Here is an 18,317-nt window from a genome sequence, read left to right on the forward strand (position 1 = left end):
TATACATCGGAATTCCATTTCCCAAGAGAGTGGTCAGCCAGGACGCAAGGCTTTATCGCTAAGATAGACTAGCGCTAACTCACATTTAACTGTGGTTTTTGACAAATAACTTTGAAAACCAATGCAATGCGTATGTATTATCGGCACCGCGCCGTAGAGAGTACTCGTTTCTTTCCCTGTTGTTCAGGCTGAGAATGACCATGACAGCCATTACCATGGGTCTAGTACTGGCAAATGCCCTAAACTAATCTTGCCTGTAATCCAAGCCACAAGCCCGCTACAATCGCGGGGTCCTGGGCCTAGACTCCACTGGACCCGATAACGTATCACTGACAATGCCGGGTTTTGGGCCGAGATACCCCCCTAGTTCCCAGAGACCTTTCTATAACACTCTTCAAGTTCGCTCGCTTCCCCGACGAACCCGGCATCGCCGGCACCTCTTCCTTCCCCATCTCCCAACCCCACATTTCGTACTCTCGCGTTAGCTCGTGATGCCAGAACCGTCTCGGAAACCATCAGAACAGGAGCAGGATCAATCTGAGACGGGTCCACCGACAAACAAGAGGAGACGTATTGGCTTAGCATGTAATGCGTGTCGGTCACGCAAGTCGAGGTATACCATACCCTACATCCAGTGCTTTCATTTTCGGAAAGGGGCTGACATCACAGTAGATGCGATGGACAGCGCCCGTCGTGTTCGTCGTGCCTGTCCCTTGGCTTCGACTGCTTGTACGAGCCTGGCGACTCTGCCACGAATGTCATTGTTCGGAAAGACTATGTATCCGACCTTGAACAGCGCGTCAGCTCTGTCGAACATAATCTCCAGCGGTTGAACGATGTTCTCAAGGGCCATCTCTCACCTTGTAATAACACGAATGCCTCACCATGTCACCATGGGAACATCAACGTCGGCTATTCTATGCCTTCACCTGCACCGACTGCGCCGACCAAAGCGTCAGCGTCAGCGCCATCGCAAGCAGAAACAGGCACATGCGCGACAAGCCTGGAAGAGCCTCAGGACGAGGAAGGCATCCTCAATGGAATGGCCATGACGTTTGTCGAGGAAAAGACATCGGCGTTTTATGGCGAAGCCTCCAACATTAACTTTACGCAACTGCTTCTTCGTGCCATCGCGGTTGCCCACCACTCACCGGGTGCACCGTCCGGGCTCGACAGAGCTTCTGTGCTGGGAGAAAGTGTCGTAGCCAGTGTCTCTCAAAGCAAAGGCTCTTTGGGAGGCTCAGTAACACCGCTAGACTCACTGCCCACCGCCCTGCCGTCTGTCGAGGAGATGGACACTCTGCTCGATCTGTACTTCGACACAGCCGGTATTGTCTTCCCCTTCATCCACGAGGAAACGATGAGGAAGACATATAATGAATGCAGACTCAACGGCTTCACGAGAGCTCGCAGAACCTGGCTTGGAACTCTGAACATGGTATTCGCCATGGCGAGCAACTTTGATAGGGACTACACCACGTCGTCCAAGAAGCGCTTCGAGAGGTCTAACGCTTTCTACAAAAGAGCCCTGGGTCTCTGTAACGAACTATCCAAGCGTGTTATAAGTTTGGAAATAGTTCATTACCTGATCTTGGTCGTTCTTCATTGCCAGGGAACTTCGCGCTCTGTGCAGGCCTGGAACAACTACGGCCTTGTCATCCGATCAGCTATGGCGCTAGGACTTCACAGCGAGTCCACTGAGAGGGCGCTTGATCCTGTACAGAAAGAGTATCGTCGTCGGACCTGGGTCGTAATTTACTGCCTTGATAAGGTACTAAGCACGGCTGTGGGTAGACCTGCGAGCATCCCAGATGAGCAGATGACAAGACGAGAGTCAGCATCTGGATGGTCACCGTCAATTTCCGGTGATGCTGCCGATCTACCTGGTGATTTCTTAGCTGTGTCATTCAAAATGTACCAGGTGATGAGCAAGTCTCTGGCCATCCAGTACGGTGCAAATCTCGATCACGACTCAGAACCTGATGAGATGGCCCATCTCAAAGCCTCAGGCGAACTCCGCAAGCAGCTCCGGCTCTGGGCAGCCAATCTCCCTCCACATCTTCAACTGTGCGACGTTGAGTCGGATGTTCTTTTGCAAAACACAAAAGCGAATAGACTTCGTGTTATTCTGACCATGAGATACCATAGTCTGAGTATTCTCATACATAAACCACTGCTAAGCGCTACGATTCGACATTTGTTCCGACAAGACGACGCAGCAAATGACACTTCGTCGTACTTAATACAGCTCGCCATGGCCGAAGCTCATGAATGCATTCGCTCTGCACAACTTACGATTGACATTGTTCATTCTGTTATCAGTGTAGACGCAACGAGCAAGAATAATCTCGGAGTATGGTACTTCACACTCTACTATGGTGAGAATGCCTCTAAGTGAGTTGTAAGGCGTTCTGCTGATTCTTTGGTCTAGTCTTCACAGCCTCACTGGTCATCTGTGGGCGATTACTCTGGGCCCAGCATGGAGACACTGTAGTTGACGAAGCATCTGTCAGCCACATGAAGTTCCTCCTCAGCAAAGCAGAAACGATATTTCTCAACTTGGATCACGAGAATAGCCTCGTGCTGAGTTGTCTTGAATACATCCGTAGACTCTCACGAATGTGCGGCATACGAGGTTCGTCATCGACACTCTTCCTCTCTGGTCCTTTTACTAACGTGGCTTTAGAAACTGCCCCAGACGCAGCATCAACTTCGATCCACGATAACGGGTCGAGCTCTGCTGGTTCTGCAGACGCTATGTCTTTTAATCTCGATAGCATGGATCCATTTCAGCTTTTTGCGTCGGAAATGTTTGATCCGGCAGTTTTTGATCATTTTCATCAATCTCCTGTTGATGGCATGAGTTTTGTGAACGGGTTATGGGACGGGTTTCCCTGTGGCGGATAAGGTGGCCAGTTCAATTTATGACATATTTATACAGCTTGTGACGTATTGAATAAAATTGATGGCACGCTGGCAACGCTAGCATGACTTGACTTGAATCGGTAACCTGAGCCTTTCCCGCTGGAGCTATATGTAAGATATAGATATTGGCAAAGGAACTGACTGTTCAAGACAAAAAATAAAAGTAAAAATAAAACTCCCTTTTCATCTCAAGCCATCGAGAACAAAAGCTTGTCGCCCTTGTACAAGTCTGGACTTGGCTCAATGTGGTGTAACATTGAGTCCGCCGGGCTGGGCCGGTTTAACTCCCCGGCCTACCCCACTTTGCCACGAATCGTGCAGTTCTTGGAGGCTTGACTAGGTCTTACTGATGATAACTCATCTCTATCTACCGGATCGTCATTGCGGAGCTTCGGTCCGAATATTAGATAGCATCTTGTATAATACTTGAATGCTGTTATGCAAGAGTTGGACACATTGAATTGAATTGTATCAAGTAAACCGTTATCTTATCATTGAACACAACCCCGCTTCTTACTCCATTCCTCATACCATGGCTCGTCTCGAGGATCCGACTGCCCTCACTCAGCTTCCTGAAGAGGCCGCCCGAGTGCGCTACACCTCTTCCCAGCTACAAGACTACTTCAAAACGATCAAGCTTCCTCAGAGGTTTCTAGACCTTGGCAACAGTGTGTTGAACAACCCCTCGCTTGCCCGAACAAAAGAACACGGTCTCCCTTTATTGCAAGCCATAACACGCTATCACACATGTAACGTCCCGTTCGAGAATCTCGTACTTCACTATGATCCTCACAAAATCGTCACCCTGGACCCTGCAGAGCTATACACCAAGATTGTAACTCGACGTCGAGGAGGGCGCTGCATGGAGAACAACATCTTTCTCGGCACTGCACTTCGCTCGCTTGGTTATGAAGTGCGTAACTGCGGTGGTCGTGTATCACGCGCCATGAGCCCTTACCCAGAGGTTCGCAAGAATCAGAGCGCTACTTACGATGGCTGGAACCATATGCTTCTTCTCGCTCTCCTGGACAACGAATGGTACGGCGTCGATGTAGGAATGGGTTCCATGGGACCTAATCTCCCTTTTCCGCTCAAAGATGGGTTCGAGACTCTGAGTATTGCACCGCGTGAGATCCGCATTCAAAGACGGTCCATCTCAGAGACACATGCCACGGATCCTTCCCACGGAACCAAAATGTGGTGTTACGACGTCTGTTACAACCCAGCAGAGGGTGAAAAGACATGGACACCTGTGTATTGTTTCACAGAAACAGAGTTCCTGCCCCAGGACTACGAGGTCATGTCTTGGTTCACATCGACGAACCCGAGATCATTCTTCACCAGGTATATCACCTGTACTAAGATGATTATGGATGAGGACAAGGAGGTGATTATCGGAAACCTCACCCTGTTCAAGGACACTGTTAGGGAGACAATTGGCAGTGACCGTAAAGTTGTTAAGAAATTTGAGACGGAAGAGGAGCGTATCCGAGGTTTGGTTGAGATTTTTGATGTCAATTTGACCGAGGAGGAGAAAAACAGCCTTCCTCAGGAGAAGAGACTTGGGTAGAGCAAGGAATAGACGAGCATGCTTATTTCGATTTATAAGAGCAGTACATCATGAATTATGGACCCGTTAACTATCACCTTGTACGGCTTCTAAATGTTCAAAACATGTAATGGATTTATATAGGCACAAGCTCACCCTCAAGAGCATTTGAGCATACTTGCGACACCCTACCACGCCGTTGATATGGCCTTGAATTGGACCTCCATACTTCATATAAGATCTTCAATGGTGATTATCCACTTACTTTACAGTTCAGGAACCTCCGTCTTCTATTTCACTTACCGTAAAGTCATTGAATAATGCTGGATAACTCCTTATGAGACATGTCCATATTCTCAGCATCGCTACTATCCCTAGGAGACAAGATGAGTCGTTGAGATGCCACTTTCCGGTGTGTCCGTTACTTCCCCGCATCTCACTAAGCAGAGCTTGGGCATCGGGCCAGTGAACCCGATACAGAAACCCTCTGAATTGCCGGCTGGGATGGTCAAGTGAAAACTACTACCCACGCTAGCATCTTCACCCCGTAAACTGTTGACCGATCCCTGGAAACCAACGCTAGTAAGGCCTGGGCATCCATGGTCAAGATACGCATGCCGATTTCGGCTTCTTACCCGGATAAGCCATCGACTCTGCCACCGAATAAGTAAAGAGAACGACGTTCGATGGTGATTATTGTAATCATTAAGGTTCTTCAACGCACTGCCACCTTCTATAAGCAATTCTTCGAGATATTCAAAGATTTACGTGCTGTTGAAACTCATCTCAAACATGGCTTCCTGCCGGTTACCCCCACCAGTTGATATACCCAACTCACTAAACACCGTCGAAGTCTACATCATCGACACAACGAGCTTCATGAGTGGATTTCCCGCCTCAACCTTTGTGGAACCTCTCGTATCAGGCTTTGATACAATCAACGTTGGATCATACTCCTTCCTCATCAAACATCCCGGCTCTAACACGAAATATGATACCATGGTATTTGACCTCGGCGTGCGAAAAGATTGGGAGAACCTCCCAGAGATATTTGTCGCTGGTATTAAGGGAAGTGGGTGCAACATTGAGGTGCAAACAGACGTCGCCTCGATTCTGCGAGAGAATGGACAGAGCCTAGATGACGTTGGGGCTATTATTTGGTCCCATTGGCATTTTGATCACGCTGGTGACCCACAGACCTTTCCAAGGGTAACGGACCTTATTGTTGGTCCAGGGTTCAAGAGCAATATGATACCTGCTTATCCAACTGTGAAGGACTCGCATGTCAATGAAACAGCTTGGGAGGGTCGTGAGTTAATAGAGATCGACTTCAAAGGAGAAAAGGGTCTGCAAATTGGAAAGTTTGACGCCTATGACTTTTACGGCGATGGAAGCTTTTATCTCTTGAGTTCGCCAGGCCACGCGGTCGGGCACATGTCTGCTCTGGCTCGCACAACTTCTGACCCCCCTTCCTTCATGCTTCTGGGCGGCGACATTGCGCATCACTGTGGCGAGTTCAGACCATCACCATACACCCCCCTCCCCGAGATGATTTCCCCAAACCCTCTCGGCCGGACCCTCTCAGCTTGCCCGGGGAGACTCTTCCTCAACATTCATCCTTGGAAGGACCCAGAGAGACCATTCTTTGACCCAACGACAGAGCCGGGATGGCATCTTGAAGCTGCGGAGGCAAAGGAAAGTATTGACAAGTTGATCGAGGCCGATGCTTATGATAATATCTTTCCTATCATGGCTCATGATATGACGTTGGGTGACACGGTGGAGTTGTATCCCAAGAAGGCTAATGACTGGATGGCGAGAGGTTGGAAGGAGGCCACGCGGTGGGGGTTCTGTGGAGAGTTTACGCCAATGGACGAGATGGATGATAAAGTACAGAATGAGATTCACGAGTCGACAGAAGGTAGTTCTAAGATCATGTCGATTGTGCATGTTGAGTACAAGGAGGAGGAGAAGAAAGCAGAACTTCATAGTCTACCGCTGTAATGAAGCTGGGTTACGTTCGAGTATTAGCGCTTTGCCTAATGTGCAGGGGTGAATGCACTGCTATTATGCCAAGGATTGTGGGACATTGTGCAAGTTTAGACATGACGATCCACTGGTGTTGGACATATTGGCCTTGACAAATGTGATTCCTAGCAACTCTGTGTGAACAACTATTCGTACTCTGTTCATGTACCAAATCACCTGAATGCTATTCGTGTTTGTTCATGATATCAAGCCAGCAGAGCACTTACTTTAGTCCGACAGTATATGTTAGAAGGCATGCTATCTATTTACCTATGTTTCTCATCGCAACTTCATTGTACCGGTCTCCCTGCGGTTTCAAAGCATCAACTAGCTTCCTCATATCCTTTACCTCCTCCTCCGTAAGCTCTATGTCCCTGGACGCAAAGTTCTCAACCAACCGCTCTGGCTTCGTCGTGCCAGGTATCGAAATCATGCCCTGCGCAGACACCCAGGCAAGGGCAACCTGAGGCAAGGTACACTTCTTGCGCTTGGCCAGCTCACGGAAACCATCGGCGATTCTCTTGTTAGCATAAAAGTTCTCGCCTTGCCACTTGGGAACTGTACCATGTGTCAGCAGAAATCGGCAGTTGGGAAGTTGTAGGACTGACTCTGGCGTCTGTAATCTTCGGGGGCGAAGTCTTCCGGCGTTTGGTAGGGGAAGTTCTCTACGAGCCATCCGTGGCCGAGGGGACCATAGGCTATAAACTCGATGTCAAGCTCACGGGCATTGTCGATCAAACCGTCGGTTTCGTGAATCGTTTCGAAAGCGGAGTATTCTGCTTGGACGGCATCGATCCTGGCGACTTGTTGAATTAGGCTTGGTGTGCATGTAGATCAAATCGGATACCCACTTGAGTTTGCCTTCCGCAGTGTCTCAGCAGAGCATTCGGATAAGCCGATGTACTTTGTTTTGCCTTGTTTGCGGAGGGAGTCAAGAGCAGGGATGGATTCTTCAAGTGATGTATCTGGGGGGCTTCTGTCAGCGCACACTCAGCCAATTGACCTCGAGGAAGATTGCTGACTTGGATCCATGCGGTGGATATAGTATAGGTCGGGAGTGAAGCCGAGTCTTTCGATGGTTCCCTCGATGTATGTCGCGATATGCTCAGCCGAGTTGGTTACGGATCCGTCTTCAAAAGCAGCAATGCCGCACTTTGACGCAACTACTAGCGGTTAGTGAGAACACATCGATGCGAGAAAGTCGAGAACTTGCTGAAGAGTTTATCTCGACAGTTGTGCTTCCTGATAAAGTCGCCGAGAATCTTCTCATTCTTCCCCGGGCCATAAGAAACCTAGAGGTCTTCAATTAGCAGACAAATATCAAAGGAACAAACGAGGCGTACAGCGGTGTCCCAGAATGTACAACCCTGCTCCAAAGCCTTCAGCAATACAGGCTCGGCCTCTTCGTAGCTGAGGTCGTTGCCGAGTGCGAAGCTGATGCCCATGGCACCAAAGCCCGGCGTGGGAACTTGCAAGTCTCGGAAGCGCATTGACTTGACCATTTTGGGGACTGCCTATCTGCAAGGGGCGTGGTGTGTATAGTGTGAAGCTGATTAACTAATGGGAGGGATTTGGGTGGTAATCGGCAGTACCATATGACGACGTTGGACTCTTCCTACAAAGGAATAAGGGTGCTGAAGACCATAAGAAGAGGGGGGGATGACCGGGGTTGCCATTCCGATTACGCGACGTAACGAGTGATACAGTGATTAATTCGGGGAGCACCCGGGTTTGGCGGAATGCGTTATCTGACGCTAAGACGACCGGACTTTTTCGTGTCAGCGAGACACATCATGAGTAGGTAGATAGGATCTACCGAGTCTGGGCTACCATCATTGATAGCTAAGCAAGGTAACCCTAGTGTCGCCTATGGTGTTCTCTTCAAGGCAAGAGGATAGGTTCTGTGATACCATTGCCCCAGGCGATCGCTCCAAGTTCCTCAACGGCACTGATTGATAGAGCATCTATTTGCTTGAACAATGCATTCATTTTAGGGACCGTAATCTTGTCTCAATATGAAAATATTCCTCATCTCAACATGTCCCTAACTAAGAACTCTTGTAAGGTCGTTCGGTCACTCGAAAGGTATCGAGAAGAGTCGGCCTATAGTTCCATGGGGAGGCTAGTGATTTGGGTAACAAGTATCCTTGCGTCAACATGTCACATTATGGCGCTAAACTCTCTATGTACCCTCGCGCAACAGTCTGTCTGGCAAGTCAATTATATTGAATCTTGAAATATCCTTCGCAACCTCAGTGCCGCCAATTCTATTACTGCTTGAGCCGTCGGCCCATCCCGCAGCGCCTTCACAAGACAGAAAGCGTGCATCTGCCCTTCAGCCTTGATTACAGACGCATCAACCCCGAGCCCCTGCAGCCGGTGACCAAATGCGACGCCCTCATCAACTAGGGGGTCAACAGTCGACAGAAAGATAATGGTTGGAGGAAATTTGGACAGGACATCGTCTGGGAGGTGTGTTAGAGGAGAGGCCAGTGCTGTTTCTCTGTCGCTCTTGCTTGGTATGAAGGTCTCAATCATCCAATCCATCGTGGCTTCTGGCAAGAAAGGACCATCTTTGAACGTAGTGTATGATGGATACTTCTTATGTGTGACGGTAACAGGGGCCCAGAGAACCATCTGACCGATTGTAGCGGGCAGTTGTCTTTGCAACGACATTTGCATCATGGCAATGGCCATATGTCCTACAGATGATTAGCACTTAATCGAAGGGGGTTTATACATAACGTACCTCCGACACTATCACCAGCTAGAGCAATGGTTTTGATCAAAAGGTTGTACTCCTTTCCATGACGAATCATGTACTCGAGAACTTCATAACTTTGCTCAAACGGGAACGGAAACGTTCTATGCGGTGCAAGCGTGTAGTCCGGAAAGACCACCGCAGCTCCAGTTCGCCGAGCCAAGTCCTCGACCAACACGGCAAACGATTTGGCACTTTCGCACATCAGCTTGATGTATAGAAGCAAGGAGTCATGCTTACCTGCCCATGACCCAGCCGCCACCCTGAGTGTAAAAGATCATTGGAAGTGGCTTGTGAACCAGAGCCTTTGGTCTAAACAGTGTCACAGATGTCGGGCCATATTTCCCTTCGACTTCAATAGACTGTGTGGCAATGTCACTCGCTGGTTCATGGCGCTGTAGCTCTTCCAGACTCTCGAATGCTTTGTCTGGACCCCCGAGCTGATGGGGAGCAGGCAGGCCATCGATTGCAGCCGCAAACTTTGCGTTGATGGGATCGAGATTAACCATGGCTACTGAATGACCAATGAAAGACGCTATGAGGGACGTATCTTGCTCAGCGATGCAAATTGACACTACAAAACACCAAAGAGGCTTGACACTATAAGTTCTTTCGTCTCTTCCGGCTGATCGCGGTAGTGATGGATTCCAAGGGCTTGGGTCTCGAGGTTCGATCTAATTGCCGGAGGTTCCCCATTTCCCCGGTATCTCTACACTTCCATGCCCAGGCGTGGAGCCTTCCCCGCATCCGCGACATACGCTAAAGAAAATAGACCCTTACTTATCTTGATAAGGTTCGGCTTCTCGTCTGGGAAGTGTAGGCAGTGCAAGCTAGGCCGTTACTTGGCGGCATGGTCCCTGCATGGGCGATATGGAGAAATGAGCACTGTCGTTTGGATACCAGTGTCATGTGTTCGTTGAGGCTGTCAGCGGTGGTGCTGCCTTATGATTTTCTACATAGTCGGTGAGGAGTGAAAGATATTGCCTTTGACCTATTTTTACATTGCGTACTAGGAAGAAAAAACACGTTGGAATTGCAAATACATGCAAGTGTCTAGTATGGTAGCCCGTACATAAACATACCAACGAGTTGGCGCCGGAAGCCTCTCCTATCTCCTAAAAGGACCAAAGCTCTGGCGTCTTAATTCACTTCCAATCTGTGGAGTTTGTGACTATGTCTATGATGTCTCGGCGACGCCTCGTCTAGGAGAGCTTCTAGGGTCCTCTAACCGAGCCCCACGGACCAGATACCGGGTTCATTTTCGGATATCCCGAGATATCAGAGATGGAGCCGGTAGCGGGTCTCCCTCAGATGGTAACGCACTGTTACAAGTCGTGTTTATCGTGATATCAAATGAAATCAAGTCAATAGCTTATCTTGGGCACAAGATATCTCAGCCGTGGATGCGTTGCTGGGAGATGAGATATCGGGGAGATGTGCTTTTCCTCGCTGGCACAGTGCAGGCTACTTACATGCGTACCCCCGAACCGAGTCGGTGGTTCATCCGCTCAGTCGAGACTCGTTAGCATGGAACTATCTATTAGCACCAGCTACAGAGCTGATATGACCCCCGCTTTACCCCAGGATCGCAACAGTCCATGCACTGAATCCTTGGCCTAGCAAGGTATAAATACCAGTATTCGCTTTCTTCATCCCATCATCTCCAAGTTGCTCTCCATCTTCCAACAATGGCATCTCCAACCGCCTCTTCCATGGACCAGTACACATCTCCCTCCAAAAACGAGAAGATCTCACCGCACGATGGTGAGGCCGGCGTCTCAGATACCGAGAAGGGAGAGTCTCGGGAGGTCTTTCAGGAGAATGTCGACGGCGTTGAGTTCAGAACTGTCAGTTGGCAGCGAGCCACTGTGGTCTTTCTCAAGATCAACTTTGCGATGAGTATCCTTGCTATCCCTGGAGCTCTTGGTGCGCTGGGCTCTGTTGGAGGATCTCTGTGCATCGTTGGATATACTTCGCTCAACGTTTGTAAGTATATGTCTCAATATTCTTGAGCTTGAGGCTAATGGATTTTCCGTTTAGATACTGCCCTTGTTCTTGGTGACTTCAAGCACAACCATACCGAATGCCACAGTAAGCAGCCAAGTCCCGGTCGATATTGATCAGTCGCTTATATCTCCTAGCATTAGCTGATATGATGGGTCTCATCTGGGGTCGCTGGGGTCGTGAACTTGTTGGTGTCCAGATCATCGTCGCCCAGGTTCTCATCTCTGCCGGCGGCATAGTCACATCAGCTATCGGCCTCAATGCACTGTCGGATCACGGGACATGCACCATCGTATTCGCCCTCGTCTCCGCCATCCTCATCACACTCTTCTCTTCGATACGTACATTTGCTCGTCTGGGCTGGCTGACCTGGTTCGGCTTCATCACATTCGTTCTCGGGGTGTTCATCTTCGTCGTCGCTGTGACGCAGGTCGACAGACCCGCTGCCGCTCCTAAGACCGGCGACTTTGATCTCGGTTGGGCGCCGATCGCGTATTCTAGCTTTGTTGTTGGTATGATCAACGCCACGAATATTTTCATCAGCACCTGCGGCTCTTCCATGTTCTTGCCCGTTATATCTGAGATGAAGAGACCGCATGACTACCGCAAGGCTTGTCTTGTGGCTGGCTTCATCGTTGGGGCCATGTATCTTTCTTTCAGTCTCGTCATTTACAGATGGTGCGGAACATGGATCTCAACGCCAGCTTTTGGCAGCGCCGGTCCGCTCATCAAGAAAGTCGCATACGGAGTCTCTTTACCCGGCCTTATTCTTGGTGTGGGTATCTATCAACATGTCGCTGCTAAATATGCCTTTGTCCGCATATTGCGAGATTCTGAGCACCTGCAGGCCAATACCTTCACTCACTGGGGCACTTGGCTCGGTATCAACTTAGCCCTGGGAACTGCAGCCTTCATCGTGGCTGAGGCGGTGCCCATCTTGAACTATCTTCTCGGCTTGGCCGGTTCTCTTTGCTTTGCGCCATTCAGTCTGGTGTTTCCTGCGCTATTGTGGATGTATGACTTCAAGAGCTACAAGACTGGCACGCTGGGTCAGAAGATCAAGTACGCATTGCATATACTCATCATGATCCTTGGCTTTTACATGATCGTCGCTGGCACGTAAGTACTCACCTATCTTGTATCTCCATGCGATATACTGACCTAGCATTCCAGCTACTCTGTTGGCGTTTTGATCAAGGAGGCATTTGACACTGGGGCGATTATCAAGGCCTTTGACTGTGCGGACAATTCGGGTTTTGTGCAGTAAGATCACATGAAAGCACGGATCACAGATTGAATTACTCTGGGACGTTCGTCGTGTTCTTGATATCTATCTGGGGTTATGAAGACAGATAGACGACGCATATAAGTTGGAGAGGGGGGTTCGCCTTTGCATCTTCTAACATGTAACGCGCGACTTAGACACAGTCACGGTTTGCCATTTTAATCCATCAGCTTCATATACTCTCTCCTACCTTGCCTATGGCCCATAGGCTGGCTTTCTCGTAATCGCACATGTCCTGGTCGACAAACTCCAGCATGATATGGTGAAGTCTCACAGAGTGACCCTGTCTAAAGTCTTATGCTTTAACACAATGGACGTGTCTGTTCAGCTAGGTTATCAGATGACACCCGGAAGCATGAGGCACAGTATCAAGATCAGTAAAGAATCTCACTTTCAAATTGAAGAATAAGGCGGTTCAACAGAATGTGCATAATGACCTAATCTATCTCTATCTTGAGCCTCCCGATACCACGATCGACACAAGCCTGTAACGCCCGCCCCTTCTCCTTATCAAGCAGCGACGTACTCTTGTAATCAACCTTTCCCTCGCACAACGCCACCTTACAAGCACCACAGGCACCAGACTTACAAGAGTACAATATGTCGAAGCCCGCGTCGTTGAGCACGTCTAGCAGCGTCTTGTTTGGAGGAACCGTCACCGTCTCATGTCTGTTGGAGTCCGGCTCATCGACTTCCACCTCGAAGGGCTCTCCGAGATCACCACCTCCACCGTTACCAAAATCCTCAAAATGAAGCAAGTGGTCTGGATATCCAAGTTCCTTAGCAATTTTCTCGCATTCCTTCATCATGCTTGAGGGTCCGCATGAGAATATGCGTGCGTTGTATGCCCCATCTTGGCTGGGCTTTGGTATGACACTTCTAATGTCGAGTCGTGGACCCTCTGATCGGCAGTACAGAGTGGTCTTGCTTTTGGGCAGTTGATCAAGAAAGGCGGCCTCTTCAAGACTTCTGATGGCATAATGAAGATAGTATGGCAGGCTTTTACTCTCCCAATCGCGCATCGATGGCAAAAAGGCCGTTATTCCGATCCCTCCGACGATCAGAATCCGTGTGAGACTTTCGTCGCATTTTTCATCATTTTCTATCGCACCAGGGTTTGATCCAGGAGACATTTCAATCTCATCACCAATCTTCAGCTTGTTGTGTAGATAAGCCGAACCTCCTCGTGATTGTCGATCAAGCGAAACGCCCAGGCTGAACTTGTATATATCACCGTCGACAATCGAATAAGAGCGCTCGAATTTTACTTCGCCTCCGAATTTGATCTGTGCAAAGGCATAAGCGTCGAACGCTGCATTGACAAGAGTCAAAGGCTCTTTCAAGGCAAACGTGAGCTTCCTGACACGCTGAGCGACGAGGCGAGCGTCGACTAGAGTGTATGCTTTTGGAGCACTCCTTAATCTCTCTTTTGCAATGTCCAGAAAGAGATCTGTCATAGGAAGCTGTGTGCATTCCGCCAGCAGATTGAGAGAGACATTCCTTGCTCTAATGACACGCTGAACGTTCAACACAGACCACTTGGGATACGGTCTCTCTAGCAAAGAGATTGTATCTCCTTTGCAGATATCGCCTGTCTTCAAGACTCGCATGTTCCAGCCTGCTCGTCCCGTTCGAATCGTCCGTTTTAGAGCTCGTGGCCATTTGAATCGGGAGTTGAGTTTGAAGCATGGATGTCGTGGTTCGCTTACTTCGAGAAGGACATTGTCACCGAGTTTGTATATGTCGCCGATACACACGTTGTCATCATTCATGTTGGTCGTGACAAGGTTCTCGCCGTAGGCTCCGACATCGTATAGATCTGGCTCTGGCGGGTTCTCGGCTCGCCAGTCTGGGTAATGATCTGGGTTGTACTGATGTACTGCGCGCTCTGTGCCACCGTGTCTGCTGGAAGCGTGTTCGTCGCCCAGAACACCAGTCGCGCTGCAAAATATTGGCCCGTCATGTCGCTGTTTGTAGATAGCAGAGGTGATTTCGCCTCCTAGGGCACCTTTCTTGACTCTTCCCGCTCTGACTTGCAAAAGAATTCCCGGCTTGGGAATAGGGGCAGCATCGAGATGTGACACAGTCTCCTTGGGAATATTCGTTGTCGATGGAACTCCCATTTTCCAGGAAATTATACAAAAGAATTACGATCCGCACTGCTCAGTCGGTCCATTTCTTGCAATATGAACCCTAAGTTACTTCGCATAAGCGTGAGCTGACATGTGTAGATACTCCACTTTTCATAACCCGACAGTTACGCGGAGGTTCCGATGAGGCCGGGTAGCAAACGGAGACTTCCGCGACCCTTAATGGCAAGGATCAGCTTGTTGAACCACCACTTCCCTGCTACAGGGTACCTCATATTGATGACACCTATAAGCCACATAAGTCACAAAAAGGCACTCTAATTAATGTGATGAAATGCAGATACTATTGCATATAAAATGGATGAAGACTGGTAATAACCATTACAATAGCAGTATAAGTCGAATATGCAAGTCAGAAAATACATGTGTTAAGGACAAAGATGGTAAACTAATTTCCATGATGGTAAAAACAATTAAAACTGGTATGCTCAAAACGTCATACATCAAGTGACACGACTCGAAGAAAAGATTTCCTATTGGCTACTAAAGTTTTATATACTGAGATGTGAATATGAAGCCATATAATATGATACACTTTCGCGACCTCCGTATTTGATCCATTCTTGAACTTAATTTTGAGGGAAATCATAGCACGACAGTAAGACAAGTTTCAGATTTTGGCTAAATTCTACTCAAAAAGAGCCATATATACCTCTTGACTTCTTAATTGCAAAGAGTGAATAAAACATAATATATAGTGGCAAGTTGGTATACTTATCAATCAATACGTGTTGTTAGGATATGTAGCTCTGTAACAACCTACTAGGCATTTATCCCGGGGTAATGGGTCCAAATCCTACCATACTGGCAGAGCTATATAAGGCTTGTTTAAAATATGATCCAGAAGAAGCCAGAGCCAGAAGCACGGCAATTAGAAGTGTCAGTTCATTCCTGTCAAGTCGGTGGAGTTGACGAAAGGCAATTTCGTGGAGACAAGGCTCGAGCGACGCAGCTACCAGGGATGGAGTGGATCGATTCATCTCCTGGCTTCAGAATACCCTCATTACCTTCGTAAGATCATATTCTAGTCGGCAAATATATCGGAGAGGCGGTGACGGAGTGATGGGTACACGCCAGACATAAAAGGCGGCTTTGATCCTTCTCAAACCCAGTCCAGACTTTCACCAGGCACAATTCACCATCTATCTCCCTTTCTCAAGATTAATAACAATGTAGTTTTCTCTCAAGGCACTCGGCCTTGGCCTGTTTCTTGCCCAAGCGGCACATGGGTACATATACTCCCGCCAATCTCATTGTATTTACACCCGTACTGATACAACAGATAAGTTCAAAGGACCATAGCAGCCACAACTGCTGCTTGCACACTCCTGAGGGGTGGATTCCAGTAAACGATTGGACCAAAGCTGTCTTTGCCATGCGCTGGGGATCTGTTGTAAGTAGCCTTCAATCTTGGAGTACACATTTGACCAGAGCACCAGGCCACATTTGATGGTGTTAAATGCATCCAGAAGCCAGGCAACGTCATCAGCGGTGATGACTTTTATACCGCTTGCAAGCTGTATGGGTACAATGCTGGTTATAGAGATGACTGGGAGAAGGGCGCGGGATATCGCGGTACTTGCTCGTAGGGTTGTCCACTAACCCAGGAGCGGAATCTGATATACAAGTACGCCAGAGATGGGACTGAGATTGACACACTTACAATGTACGGTTGACTGCTTGTTAGGACCAGTGTCTCATCAGACAAGGACATAAGAATAATCTAAACAGTGTTGCAAGGAAATTGGACTTGAAGTTGGAATATGGAGTAGCAGCTGATCAGCGGATTATACGTAGTGATATAAATTGCCTGACTAGGATTCATCTGACGATATTTCGGCATATGACCTACTTATGTCGGGACTATAGCTGCTTGAAGTAAAAGTGAGAGTAATCTAAATATATCTTTCTGCAAAGGACCAGTTCAATGCGAGCTTGTGACTAGCCACCCAGGTGATGTTGAGCCACCACTGCGCCATGCCAGTAAGCAAGGCAGAAAGCCTCCGAAAAGTCTCCGCAGCTTGATATATCAGCCTCGTCGCAAACCGATAAACGAAAAATATAACAATCCACAACAACCACAATTTTCTATAACAACAATTAAAAATGACGCGAAATATTCTCATTGTCGGGGCTACTGGCCAACAAGGCAAAGCCATCATCGACGCCCTATACAAGACCCTTGACAGCTCGCTTGGACATGAAGACACCAGGATCCTTGCGTTGACAAGGTCTATTGAATCGCCAAAGGCTCAAGCTCTCCAAGCAGAGTATCCAGGAATTACCCTTGTGAAGGGAGATACCCAGACGCCGCAGCCCATTTTCGACCAACATCCAACCATATCATCAATCTTCGTAGTTGCGGTTCCGCCAAATGATGAGGCACAAGCGCTCCCTCTCATCGAAGCGGCAACATCGCATCCATCTGTTGACCACATCGTCTTCTCTAGTGTTGACCGTGGTGGCGACCAGGTTAGCTGGTCGCAACCAACCGAGATTCCTCACTTTGCCGCCAAGCACCGCATTGAGCTACGACTGCGGGAATTATGCAAAGAGAATAACAAACGATGGACAATTCTGAGACCGACAGGCTTTATGGATAGCTATAACTCTGGTTTCTTCGGTCAGATGATGGCGTCCCTTTGGGCAGAGGGGATGCCCAAGGATCGCAAGATGCAGCTGATTAGCACCCATGACATAGGCGTGTTTGCAGCAAAAGCACTTTTGAACCCAGATGTTTGGGCGGGAAAGGCATTAGCATTAGCGGGTGATGAGTTGAGCTTTTCTGAGCTACAGGAGATTTTTCAAGAAGTGGTGGGAGAGGAGCTGCCCCAGACATACAAGATTGTAGCATATCCAATACTATGGATAGTCGAAGATGCGTCGAAGAGCTTTGCGTGGTTTAGGGATGCGGGTTGGAAGGCGGATATACACACCTTGAGAGCACAGGAACCTGGTCTCCAGAGCTTTGCTTGCTGGCTCAGGGAGTCGAGTAGATGGAATTATGTCTGAATCGAGTGTTTTATTAGACCGTTGGATGAACTATTATGCACCTCTGACCTGTCTCTGTAAAGCATTTGCTCGAGTCTTCAGAATCGGGAATGCCATCTTGGCCACCTGCAAGATATACTACTATACAGACTTAAGTTCTAAGTTCTCTATAGTAACTTAAGGCATGTGTATAAGTCTTAGGTATAAATTTATCTTATGATTAAAATATTATATTTAAATGCTTTATTTATTATTATAATATAACACTAAAGACTGACTTTAAGTCTTAAATTAGGCTTAAAGATATATAGTATATTTTAATTCTTTTATTAGATATAATGTGGTTAATAAGTAAGTGGGTTATTTAAGTAAGTAGGTCACTTTCCTTAACCTTTTTAACCTATAGCTTAAAAAGCTTAAGCTGCAATTTAAAAAGGCTAGCTTTTACTTATTAAATTCCTCTCTAGATAACTTAAGAGCTACCTAATAAGTCCTTATATTATAACTGCCTTTACTATATATACTATAGCACTAACTGCCTAATTACTTTAACCTTTTTTAATTACTATTTCTTAATAATTTAGCTACTATCTATATATTAATATCTATTTAATTAATTATTTA

At 47.9% G+C, this 18,317-nt stretch overlaps 9 protein-coding genes; 6 read left to right on the top strand and 3 right to left on the bottom strand.

Moving 5' to 3' along the window:
* Positions 1 to 491: 491 nt before the first annotated feature.
* FFUJ_02244 (uncharacterized protein) lies at positions 492 to 2,907 on the top strand (the record flags this gene model as incomplete). XM_023573952.1 has 4 exons in its annotated part: positions 492 to 613; positions 673 to 2,378; positions 2,432 to 2,635; positions 2,687 to 2,907. The coding sequence occupies 4 exons, from the start codon at positions 492 to 494 to the stop codon at positions 2,905 to 2,907; spliced, it is 2,253 nt and encodes a 750-aa protein (XP_023427391.1).
* Positions 2,908 to 3,457: 550 nt separating this feature from the next.
* On the top strand, positions 3,458 to 4,495 carry FFUJ_02245 (related to arylamine N-acetyltransferase; the record flags this gene model as incomplete). Its single annotated transcript, XM_023573953.1, has 1 exon — positions 3,458 to 4,495. The coding sequence occupies one exon, from the start codon at positions 3,458 to 3,460 to the stop codon at positions 4,493 to 4,495; it is 1,038 nt and encodes a 345-aa protein (XP_023427392.1).
* A 771-nt stretch (positions 4,496 to 5,266) lies between these two features.
* On the top strand, positions 5,267 to 6,478 carry FFUJ_02246 (uncharacterized protein; the record flags this gene model as incomplete). Its single annotated transcript, XM_023573954.1, has 1 exon — positions 5,267 to 6,478. The coding sequence occupies one exon, from the start codon at positions 5,267 to 5,269 to the stop codon at positions 6,476 to 6,478; it is 1,212 nt and encodes a 403-aa protein (XP_023427393.1).
* A 286-nt stretch (positions 6,479 to 6,764) lies between these two features.
* On the bottom strand, positions 6,765 to 7,992 carry FFUJ_02247 (related to aldo/keto reductase; the record flags this gene model as incomplete). XM_023573955.1 has 6 exons in its annotated part: positions 6,765 to 7,060; positions 7,111 to 7,305; positions 7,354 to 7,467; positions 7,525 to 7,665; positions 7,734 to 7,794; positions 7,846 to 7,992. The coding sequence occupies 6 exons, from the start codon at positions 7,990 to 7,992 to the stop codon at positions 6,765 to 6,767; spliced, it is 954 nt and encodes a 317-aa protein (XP_023427394.1).
* Positions 7,993 to 8,722: 730 nt separating this feature from the next.
* Positions 8,723 to 9,772, bottom strand: FFUJ_02248 (related to lipase (lipP); the record flags this gene model as incomplete). XM_023573956.1 has 3 exons in its annotated part: positions 8,723 to 9,204; positions 9,252 to 9,457; positions 9,504 to 9,772. 3 exons carry the CDS (start codon positions 9,770 to 9,772, stop codon positions 8,723 to 8,725), a joined length of 957 nt encoding a protein of 318 aa, XP_023427395.1.
* Positions 9,773 to 10,951: 1,179 nt separating this feature from the next.
* On the top strand, positions 10,952 to 12,534 carry FFUJ_02249 (related to neutral amino acid permease; the record flags this gene model as incomplete). XM_023573957.1 has 4 exons in its annotated part: positions 10,952 to 11,249; positions 11,304 to 11,354; positions 11,405 to 12,386; positions 12,441 to 12,534. 4 exons carry the CDS (start codon positions 10,952 to 10,954, stop codon positions 12,532 to 12,534), a joined length of 1,425 nt encoding a protein of 474 aa, XP_023427396.1.
* Positions 12,535 to 12,989: 455 nt separating this feature from the next.
* Positions 12,990 to 14,675, bottom strand: FFUJ_02250 (related to phthalate 4,5-dioxygenase oxygenase reductase subunit; the record flags this gene model as incomplete). The annotated part of the gene is made up of 1 exon (XM_023573958.1): positions 12,990 to 14,675. One exon carries the CDS (start codon positions 14,673 to 14,675, stop codon positions 12,990 to 12,992), a length of 1,686 nt encoding a protein of 561 aa, XP_023427397.1.
* Positions 14,676 to 15,927: 1,252 nt separating this feature from the next.
* FFUJ_02251 (uncharacterized protein) lies at positions 15,928 to 16,291 on the top strand (the record flags this gene model as incomplete). XM_023573959.1 has 2 exons in its annotated part: positions 15,928 to 16,095; positions 16,136 to 16,291. The coding sequence occupies 2 exons, from the start codon at positions 15,928 to 15,930 to the stop codon at positions 16,289 to 16,291; spliced, it is 324 nt and encodes a 107-aa protein (XP_023427398.1).
* A 517-nt stretch (positions 16,292 to 16,808) lies between these two features.
* Positions 16,809 to 17,714, top strand: FFUJ_02252 (related to NmrA-like family protein; the record flags this gene model as incomplete). The annotated part of the gene is made up of 1 exon (XM_023573960.1): positions 16,809 to 17,714. The coding sequence occupies one exon, from the start codon at positions 16,809 to 16,811 to the stop codon at positions 17,712 to 17,714; it is 906 nt and encodes a 301-aa protein (XP_023427399.1).
* Between the last annotated feature and the right edge of the window lie 603 nt (positions 17,715 to 18,317).

This window comes from Fusarium fujikuroi, chromosome FFUJ_chr03 (genome assembly GCF_900079805.1).
Source record: "Fusarium fujikuroi IMI 58289 draft genome, chromosome FFUJ_chr03".
NCBI lineage: Eukaryota > Fungi > Ascomycota > Sordariomycetes > Hypocreales > Nectriaceae > Fusarium > Fusarium fujikuroi.